General features: G+C 39.5%; 1 protein-coding gene across 1 annotated transcript; it reads right to left on the bottom strand.

Annotated features, from left to right (window-relative positions):
- Positions 1 to 2,695: 2,695 nt before the first annotated feature.
- Positions 2,696 to 10,818, bottom strand: LOC140339068 (uncharacterized). Its single transcript, XM_072423613.1, has 8 exons — positions 10,740 to 10,818; positions 10,048 to 10,152; positions 9,185 to 9,282; positions 8,162 to 8,249; positions 7,823 to 7,918; positions 6,101 to 6,198; positions 5,782 to 5,851; positions 2,696 to 5,192 (listed from the first exon to the last, which is right to left on the bottom strand). Exons 2-8 carry the CDS (start codon positions 10,079 to 10,081, stop codon positions 4,348 to 4,350), a joined length of 1,329 nt encoding a protein of 442 aa, XP_072279714.1. The 5' UTR covers positions 10,082 to 10,152; positions 10,740 to 10,818; the 3' UTR covers positions 2,696 to 4,347.
- Positions 10,819 to 10,999: the final 181 nt, after the last annotated feature.

Below are 10,999 nucleotides of genomic sequence, written 5' to 3'. Positions count from 1 at the left end.
CTGTACTGATTGATGCGAGTACTTTTACTGCAAGTCTTCTCTTATCAGACACGAAAGGATTCATGCAGAGCAAATGCCGTTTTCATGTACTGAATGTGAAAAACTATTTCTTCAGAAGTCATCTCACCTCGCCCACAAAAACGTTCACACCTTTTGAGAAGCCCTATTCAGGTTTAGAAAGCGGAAAATGTTTTTGCGGAAATCCTGCCTCATCAACATGAAAAAGTTCACACTGGGGAAAAGCTTTATTCATGTCCAGAATGCGGGAAATGTTTTTCTGAAAAATTGTATCTTGCTAGACATCAGACAACTCACACGGGAGAGAAGCCATTTTCCTGTTCTGAATGTTCTTGGAAATCCTCCCTCATACATAAAAGGGTCCATACAGGTAAAAAGCCACATCTATGTTCAGACTGGGGAAAATCTTTTTCTAGGTCGTCTCTGATCACTCATAAAAGAGTTTACATTGGGGAGATGCCATTTACTTTTTTAGAATGTGGAAAGTGCTTTACTGACAGAGCAAACCTTGCCACACATCAAATAATTCACACAACAAATCACCTATATTCTTGTTCTGAATGCAGAAAAGGTTTTGCCAAGAAATCAAACCTGGTCTCATGATCGAATTCATACCGAAGTCAAACCCTATTCTTGTACACAAACAACAGTTTTCACAAAAAATTTTATTAGGAACACATTTAAGTTCCCATGGAGGACAACAGGCTACCATGTTGTGACTTGGTGGATGAATGAAAGCATACATAGCCGGCCATACAAGCCTCAGGCGACATTTTCCATAAAGTAAACCTGTCATCTGGAAGTGGATGGAACATGGCACATTATATATTATGGACGCTTACATGCCTGTTTCTCATGAACCTGGGCAGCTATGACACTTTTGACACCTGTTTTTGGATTCAAGTTTTGACTTTTCTTACACATGAACTTTTAGAACTTGTGTAATGATAAATTGTGAGTTTTGTGAAAAACAAAAACAAAAGATTCACAAGAGAAACAAACTAAACTAAAAAGTATGCAGATAAAGAGAAGAAGGGAAAGTGTGGGAAAAGTGGAGAAGTATATATTGTGGAGGATCTGACAAAAATAGTAGCCCATAGTGAACAGGAGGAGATTGGGAAAGGACAGTGAGAAGGTGATCAGAGAGGGTACAATGAGATGAAGAAAAAATTGAGAGGGATAGGTTAGGATAAAGAGATGAGGAGGGAGTGAAGAACAGGAGAGCATGAAAGGGAGGTGGAGATGACATGTAGAGTAAGGAGGAGGAAGAGTCAGAAGGGCAGACTGAGAAAGAGGAACACATGAGAGACTCCAAAAAGAGGAAGAAATAGGAGTGTGGAGTGGGAAGAAAGAAAAGATTAGAGGAAAAAGGAATAAAATCTTTGGGAGGATGGGTAGAGAATTGAGGAGGAAGAGATGAGAGGGTGGTGTGAGATTTGAGAGAGTGAGGGTAAAGTGAGGAAGAGGAATGTGGAGAGGGAAATAATAAAGGTGGTAATAGGGGGGAGGAAAAGATGGGAAAGTGAGGAGGAAGAAGAGATTTGCAGTGGAGAAAAGAAAGAAGAATGAGGAAGAGGAGCAATAATATAGGTGAAATAAAAAGGAAACGATGGAAAGTGGGGGAGAGATTTGGGAAGGAGTGAGGAGAAGATGAGAGGGAAGGGTTAGAAGGAAGAAAAGATGGTGGAAAAGGCAAAACTTCACAAAGTATTTTTCTCAAATCTATTCAAAACTGCAACCAATGTTTTTTTAGATTGGGGCCTTTAACTTTATTCTACAAATCCCTGTAGAAAATCCTTTCCCTTGCCAGTAGCTGCACAATGGAACCTTGCCCTAAAAGGCTCCCTGCTGATTGTTCTACCTCAGCCAAAGGGGTGTTGGACCTCTGCAATAAGATTAGTGCATTCACACAACAAGTAGGGACCTTACCTGCGGCAAACTGGCAGAACAGACCTTTAATATTAACACACTTGGAATATATATATAGTCATATATTTCCTACACTTTATTGGATGGAGAACCTGGTGTAATCAAATCTCATTTGTGTGGATAGAAATGCAGTTACCAAAGAAAAAAACAAAACGGCAGCTTATGCTATGGATTTTTGTTCCAAGTCAGCTACAGGATTTAAACCTTGAGGATGGTAAAAGAATCTGGCATTTTGTACCTCTGCTTCTATAAATGCTAGTATAAAAGCTGTAACTAAACACACCACCATAAATCAAGATGTGTTGGAGGTGTGGACCACGCTGAAGGGCTTTTTGAAATAAGTATATTTCAATGTATAACTTGTAGCAGTACCATAGGTTTGCTTTAAAGTTTTACTCCATGTTGACCATACAGTCCACCCAATCATCAAACTATTCATTCCCATAGAGAGAAAAAAAACTCCAAAATGCCCAGTTTACTTTTCTAAAATTCTAGTTCTGAGTCATCTATCTTCTTATGTGTACTGCTGAAATGACCCTTCTTTAAGATCACTGGTATGCATGACATAGTGAATTCCAATTGGTTGTCTATGGGCAGGGTCCTCCCAGGAACCTGAAGAGTATGACATTGGGAAATAATCACCGGTGACCAGCCAGCAAGGGCACATCTGCACTGTATCTGGTGGGGGGCCTGAATGGTGAACTTGGTGAATGGTAGATATAACATTAAACATTGTAAAACATTACAATTTTTTTTTAAACACATAAAGTTTATTCATGTTTATTATTTGAGAAAACATGATTTCAAAGTAAAAGCAGGGCAACACAACCCTTTCCTAAACAAGAAATGATGACTTTTTTGTTTTACATACAGAATACACCATGAATAATCTACATGAATGAATGCAACTTAGATACCAACCTATAGCACAAAAAATATATGTATTATACTAATATATGAGTTTCTAACACTTTCAATTTACAGCATGCTGGTCACACAGTATATTATATATGGGTTTTGCCCTCGCAGTTTTCTAGGAGTCACTTTGTATATGTCACGTTGACATGGCTTTTCTTCCACAAAATGTGCTGAAAGGTTTTATGGTTTCCAATCAAAATGATCCATAAAATGCATACATGTGGGACTCTGCTATACCTGTTTGTTTTGAATGTGAGCTCCTTTCGGATTGAGACTGATGTCAATGACTCAATTCCCTCCGTAGGGCACCAAGTGAGAAGCACTTTAAAACAGTCCTAAAAGTTGGTGAAGATGTTCCTAGGAGAAAGACCATGCAGTGCTATCCACAATCAAGAATCTGAAGATGGTTGATGACATGATCAAAATTTGAGGAACATCAGAGTGGGGGTATCCATGGTATGTTTCTTGGGCACTAGAAGAGTTATGGCAAATTACCTCTACTGCTTAGTGAAGCTGAGCAATCATTCTTGGGGATGTGGATGGCTTTCATCTCATAGTTACTTGTTTTGATAGCTAGACAACCGTGTTCTGTCTACTGAACTTTTTTACAGGTATAGTAAGACTAGGAACAATATGGATTGCCTTTCATTGTTTTCAAAAATCCTAAAATGAGGAATAAAATCCTTATTTTTTTTGGATTCAATTGACTTTTTAGATGTAGATACAGGTATCTTCTGTTTTTACCTGTTTTTTTTTTTACTGCGGTTCTTTTTAGTTCCTCACCATAATACTGTGACAGTATATTATTTGGAAACTGACTTCCCCGTGACACCTAATGCCATCCAGTTAAACCATCAGTATGTAGATCATTGAATTTATTTCTTGTTTTTTTAGTATTGACTGCCACATAAATGGCACTAGTGCATGAAGGGCTTCTGTAAATGTGGATGTACAGTGACCTCAGGATTGGTAAAAGGTAGTATTACCTGGGGAAGTTAGATGGAGTGAACCTAAAAACTGCTTGGAAAGCTAGAGTTTTCCTAAAATGTTCACTCCATAAATACAAATGATGTTCTGTGTGGTGCAAACAATAGGTGTGCAAGATATACATGAACAGTGCCTGACAATATTGCCGCCAGGTAGAGAAGATATTCATGAATCTTGGGAGAGATCTGGAATAACAAACATGCTTGTAGATTGTTCAGCCTCTTGAAGGCTTTTAAATAGGTTGATGAACGGAGTTTTGAACTTTGGGTTGATCAACGGGAGGACAGGTAAAAAACAATAAAGAGACAAAAGGCATGCTCTTTAGCTACTACCTTCTAACTTATTAGCCTTCTGAACTTTGTGTATATTGAGATGTGACATTAGGGTAGACCTATACGAGAACCGATTCCTACATTCAGTACAGGAACAGGGTTGCGCACCTGTGTTGACCCTCTCATGTCGAATGAGATCGGATTTATCAGTAAAACCTTTTCCTCACTTGGAGCATAAATGTGGACGATCACCAGTATGGACTTTCTCATGTCTACCCAGATTTGACTTGTTTTTAAAACCTTTGCCACATACAGAACATGAATATGGGTTCTCACCGGTGTGAGTGCGCTGGTGTATGACAAGACGGGCCTTTAAAGAAAAACATTTACCACACTCAGAACACAAATAGGGCATTAATCCTGTGTGGCTTCTCTGGTGCGTGATAAGCTGTTCTTTCTGAGTAAAACTCTTACTGCATTCAGAACATAAGTATGGCCGCTCCCCTGTGTGGGTTCTCAAGTGTCTATGAAAATCCGACTTCTGTGAAAAACATTTCCCACATTCGGAACAAGAAAATGGCTTGTCGCCTGTGTGGGTTTTCTGATGTCTCATGAGAAGAAAAATTTCTGAGAAACTCTTACCACATTCTGAACAGGGGAAGGGTCTCTCGGCTGTGTGAGTTCTCTGGTGCTTGATGAGAAAAGCCCTCCAAGGGTAACATTTTCCACACTCTGAACAGACAAACGGCTTTTCTCCTTTGTGAATTTTTGCGTGGGTGATGAGAGATGATTTCCAGGAAAAACATTTCCCACATTCAGGACATGAATATGGCTTCTCTGACGAGTGACTTCTCTGGTGCGAAACAAGTTGTACTTTCTGAGGAAAACAAGTCTTCTTAAAATTGGTGACTGGAGTGGAGCGTTCAGTAACCTTCCCCCCATGTGAAGTGGAATTATTAGAAGAATCTGTAGTGGGAGGTGTTGGGTGGATGTTTGGGGTTCCGGGTTTTTTTCTTGTCGAGCTTTTAACACCACACTTGTCCTTGTCATATTTTCTGTATCGTCCATCTAGGAATGGAAGAGGAAAGAAGAGACACTAAACTATTTTTTTTTATTAATAAAAGGCTCCAGAAATAGGAATGTTGGGTGCCTCCACTTCCCAGATCCACCAATAGGCTACCAGAGATGTGTGGGTTTCGAGCTGCTTATGACCTGCGTGTCCTTGGGCACCTTACATCCAGGCAAGGTTAATAATCCTAATCCACCAAGTTTGACCTGAAACTTACATTGCATATGAGCCTAGTACACACAATCAGATGCAATTTTAAATTTGCACTAGACTGAATTACCAAATCAATTTTCTGTTTGGTAGCCGAGTTGGAAGTCCCAAAACACGTCACACATGTATACAATTTCCCCAAATAGAATGTGACTATAATTTTGATTAGATTTTATCCAATTGTTCATACACAGGGCATGGCTAGCGTACTTTGATCCACATTTCCCAATACGTCCCACATCTGATCTTAAATATTCTATTGGATTGGTAATCAGCCCTTACTGGTTCATTTCAGTAGCTGAGTCTGATGACTCCTGACTACCACATTGTGCACATACTGGCCCCCATTACAGTCTGGTTTTATTGTTTGTTACATACCTGAGCCGATTTCTAGCCCCCTCTCATTTTTCTGTTTTGAATTATTTTTCATAGTAGATAGATTTTCATCCTAAATAACAACAAAAAAATGAGTTTCGGACTCACTTTGGAACTTTAGGAGTATGTACAGATACGGAATGAGACTAGCAATTTTCAGATGTAATAAAACAAACAGGGCCTTTGATTCTCAGTAAGTAGTAAGTATCTGGTAAAAGGAAAGGTGGGTTAGGGTAGGTCAGACTAGGGTGGGGGATAAGGGTGCATTGTATTAAGGTGATTATATCTTTTCAACTTTGATCAAGCCATTAGTCTCATCTACCTGATCCTCCTCAGGGATCTTCTGATCTTCCTGTGAGGAATCCTGAGAATCCAAAGGACGGGGGCATCTCTCTGGGGTGTTTCTATCACTGGATTCACCTGTAAAAAATAAATGTAATCCCATAAAAGGGTGATGTTTAAAGTTAGAAAGTTCTATCTACTTATCAAGCCTGGATCATTAACAAACAAAGAAGAGAAGAACAAAAGACAGCTTTTTTGGCAAATAACGAATAAAAAAATTCAGAGACTCAAATTGATGGTATTTGTTTTCCAGAGGTCCCTTTGTGGCTGGCTGCAGGCATCTCGTCCTTCCCACTCTTCATCAATGTTTAAAGAAATTAAACATGTCTTAATTATTTAATTAATGTCTTAAATGAAAAAAACATTTTTTCCTCTCTGGAAACAAGCGTCTGAGTATGATGTTCTTACAACAGGGACACCAACTTAAGATAGTCCTATATCACTGTAAAAATAACATTTTATTATTATTAATATTATTATTATTATTGTTGTTATTATTATTGTTATTATTAATAAACAGGATTTAGCACCAACATATTACACAGCGCTGTACATTAAATAGGGGTTACAAATGACAGACGAATACAGACAACAGCACAAGAGCAGAGGACTCTGCCCCAAAGAGCTTACAATCTAGGAGGTAGGGGAAGTAACACACAAGGTTAGTGGAATACCAGAGAGGAGGAGGTTATAGTAGTCCAGACGAGAGATAAGAGTGTGTACAAGGAGTTTGGTGGTCTCTGGGACAGGTAGGGGCAGATTTTGGAGACTGAAAGTGACAGGACCTGAAATTGTCCTGAATATGGGGAGTAAATGAAAAGGTAGAATAAAAAGTGCCAAAAGGAAAATGTACACGCTTTCAAAACTAATGGAGGACTGCATTTAATAATGTAAATGTAAATAACACCAGGCTATTTTACACCTATCAACCATTTATCTTTCGAAAGCCACTCAAGTATAGCATTAACTACTTTATTAGTAGAAGACTGTTGTGAGAGTGAGACCATTATACCACATTCAGCCATCCCTCAGCTTTATACTAAGACACTTTTCCATGTCATCTTCTGGCTAAAAACTACCATCAATTTGAGTCTCTGTATCCCGAGAAAGCAAATATGCGAAACGTGTCCGAGACAAACCCTTACCACCTTGAACATGTAAAAATGGTGCCATGAGCTCACCTTGTAAAGTCATACCTTATCATGATGAACTTAATGTAATTGTTTTATTCAATAAATAATTTGCGAAAAAAGCCATCTTTTGTTCTGCTCTTCTTTATTTGTGGCCGAAAAATACGGTAATTGGATAATTTCCCACAGTACCCCTGAAGATCTCTCATGGCACAGTAGTTGAAAATCACTGGCCTAGACATTCATTAACTTCTGGAGCAAGCTGTGCTTTGATATGCAAAAAGAAAACTGCAGAGTTTGTCTTGGTCATTAAAGAGTTACAACAAGAGACTGCAGAAAGACCTCAGACCTTAAGATCACCCACAACCTCAGCTGTGTTTAGCTAAAAATTTCTTCTGCAAGTCATGCAAACCGCCCCCTCCCCCCCATCAAGCCTCCTCCTGCACACAAATGAGCAGGGAAACCCCGATTTGTATCTAGGAATCGTCAGTATGTGGGATGTCCTTAACCCGGGGACTACCTGTATATATAGTTGGGACAAAAACATTAGGGAACAACATATTGTTTCTTACCTGTGCCAATCTCCACAATAATTTCTTCCTCTTTTATTCTCACATGCCCTGCCTCCTCCTCTTCAGCTTGGACATTTGTCTGAGTGTCTCTGGGGTCTGTGAAAAGAGATCAGAGTGAAGCCCCCTGTACTGAGATGTATGAGAGACCCCAGAGTGTGTGTACGGGGGAGACTGGTCACGTCTCTTGGGTGGTGACACATAGTGACATAACCCGACTGACACATACTGTCGCCTCAATACTGTCAACCGATAGAAGAGGGGGGAGAACAAGAGAATGTTGTTGTTGCTGAACAAGGAAAATCTGGGACTATTTTCTAGAGTGGGCGTTTTTTTGCTCACCTGTGCTGATCTTCTCCGTGTCTTGCTCATTATCCTTCATATACATTTCATTATCCTCTTCAACTTTAATAACAGTGACACCATTGACCTACACAGAAATAAATTCAAGATCAGATGATAAAATCACTGAGATCCACCAGTAGTCTTTTCTAGGAACCACTTATGATTATATTCTGTGCCTACTTACATTTTAGGTGTGTCCTAGTGGAGTAAGAGTTGAAGTGTTACATTTTACACCTAGCAGGTAAATATTAATATATGTTATTATCATGTATCTGATGTCTAGATCGGGGAATGTTTCCGGAATGGGGTACAACCTTTGCATTTAGTCATCTGAGCTCATTAAGGATGTATAATTATTACTACTTTAATGAATGATTACCACAATGTTGTTTGATTTGAGGCTCTTGTTTTAACCCCAATATTGTTGACCTAGCTGGTGGTGTGAACGTCACTTGACCACCAATCCATGAGTCAGCAGTGCCCGAGCCGATACTGAAGTTCTATTTCTGTGGTCAGAACTAGAAATTCTGATCATAACAAGCAATCATGGTGGCACCAAGGATTTTTCCATCACGTTGAAACATTCCTTAACAGCTACTGGCTAATGAAAATATTACCTACTAGTTTCAATTAGGACATGCCACATTGTCCATTAAATGAAAAAAACATGGAAGATGAGTAGATGTCTCAATACCTGATATGCTGCAAAAACACATCTACCACCATTCTATAGGTCAGTTGACCTACTTGGATCTCCTTGGCCAGGAGCCACTGATTTCTCAAAACAGCAGTACCTGATCACTGGATAGTTATATCTAAGACACGTTCCAACCTTTGGCTACTTCCTGTAATACTATTTCCCTCCTATATAAAGAGTGTAACAGTTGGTAGAATAGTCAGGCTTGGTTCCGTGTCCCTATGGATGACTCATTTAGACAATTGGGCTTTCATCTAACACCAAGGGCCAGTCATAAAATGTAGACATAGTCTGGGGTTTCATCAGATCTTCATTCCATCTACCTGATAACGATGTGATATCTTGTGATGTTTTAGTGCAGGATCTTGGGAATGAAGAGCTATGGGATATTTATTGGCCCTTTCCCTCTTACTGGATCCACCTATAGAAAACACACACAAAGAACACGAACTAAGAAATTATGATTACAAAAATATGTAACTGCAGGTCCGGCAACTCCAACACCAGTGACCAAGACTTGATAACTTCAAGTCTTCAGGGAACCGCTGCTGTAATTACTTTATCCACAGCTCACAGTACATTAGTGCAGTGTTTTTCAACCTTTTTTGAGCCACTGAACACTTTATATTAATTGAAAAAAATCCTGCGGCACACCACAAATCAAAAATGTTACAAAATGACACTTTGTAGCTAAATCGCTAGTCTCTAGGAATAAACAAGGAAATTCAGCTAACTACTGCCACCCACTGACATGGAAGAGTATTACATTACTCTTCCAGTCACTACAGCACAGGCACTCGACAATGGTAATCGGATAATTTACCATGGTACACCTGAAGATATCTCACGGCACACTAGTGCATTAGTGTGGTGGCCAGTGGGAAGAATTTTATACTTACGGATAGCCAAAAGGATCATTGGTGTCAGTAAAACCAACCAGAAAGGCACAATTTGCTCATTACTCAAGGAACCCCTGGCAACCTCTGCAGGCACCCTGGTTGAAAAATGCTACTTTAAACAAAATAGTTCTTCTTGAAAGCCCAGTTTTTTTCTCAAGACCCCAGATATTACAATTTGTATAGGGGTCCCACTCAAAATGTGAACCAGGTAAAGTTTTTACAGTTTCTATCTCAATGGATACTCCAAACTCTTCTCCCTCCTACAAGGAATGAAAGTCTCCTCTTACCCGGTGATGTGGTGGGCGGCTGGTTCTCCATCATGATGTTCTTCTACCGATCCCCGTGTTCTTTTAAACACTCCTACTTTAAAATAATCTGGTCTGTAGTTCACTCTGCAAAAAGAAATACCAAAGGATGTATCTGATCTATAAACCGGTGGCTCTTGGTATACAGTTTGACAAAGGGCCATCCCCAAGTTGTCGTTCTTATCAAAGATTTCACCGACAAGTTCTTTATAGCAAAAACAGTGGCCAACGCTTTACCAAAACGTATGCTCCAATTATTACCAACCCATATCCCGAAAACACGCATTAGCACGGCACCATTTAATATTCTTATTACTTCATTGTAATACCGTGACAAAAATTTGCTGGTTTTGCAACACAATTAGTTACAGTTGAGTATCCTACACATTACCAAAGGGTGCAAATGACGAATCCAATCCAATCTAACGCAAGTAGCACATTGCTACAATTCAGCCACACCGAATCGCCCCCAACTCCTGCAATCACCAGTCCAGCCAATCACAGGTCACCACTGCCTAAAATCGTCACAGCGCATGGTCCAATTGACTGCAAAGTCAAAACAGAGACCGTGCGATTGCTCGACGAAATTGGTCGATGTGCTTGTATTGTAAACAGGTCAGAAGACTTGCAGGAAGATGACCATTTCTTAAAGTGACATGATTAGAAGATATTACCTCCTCCTGTGTATACACTCTCCAGCCTCACATCAGAACCCTGCTATAGTTCTAAAGCAGTTACTAGACTATATAGCTCCTCCTTGTCCTCCTCAGTGGGCTACAACAAAATGGCCTCCTAATTTTTTTTTTTTTTTTTTTTTTTTTTTGCTATTTGTAGTTAGCACATAAAACCAAACCTGTTTAGAAATATTTACCAGAACTTCATAGTAAATATGAGATGCCACAAAGGTATAGTAGTCCAATCCCTTTCTAGTCTA

The sequence above is a fragment of the Pyxicephalus adspersus genome, chromosome 10, assembly GCF_032062135.1.
Source record: "Pyxicephalus adspersus chromosome 10, UCB_Pads_2.0, whole genome shotgun sequence".
Lineage (NCBI taxonomy): Eukaryota > Metazoa > Chordata > Amphibia > Anura > Pyxicephalidae > Pyxicephalus > Pyxicephalus adspersus.
This window is presented reverse-complemented; position numbering and strand designations above follow the sequence as displayed.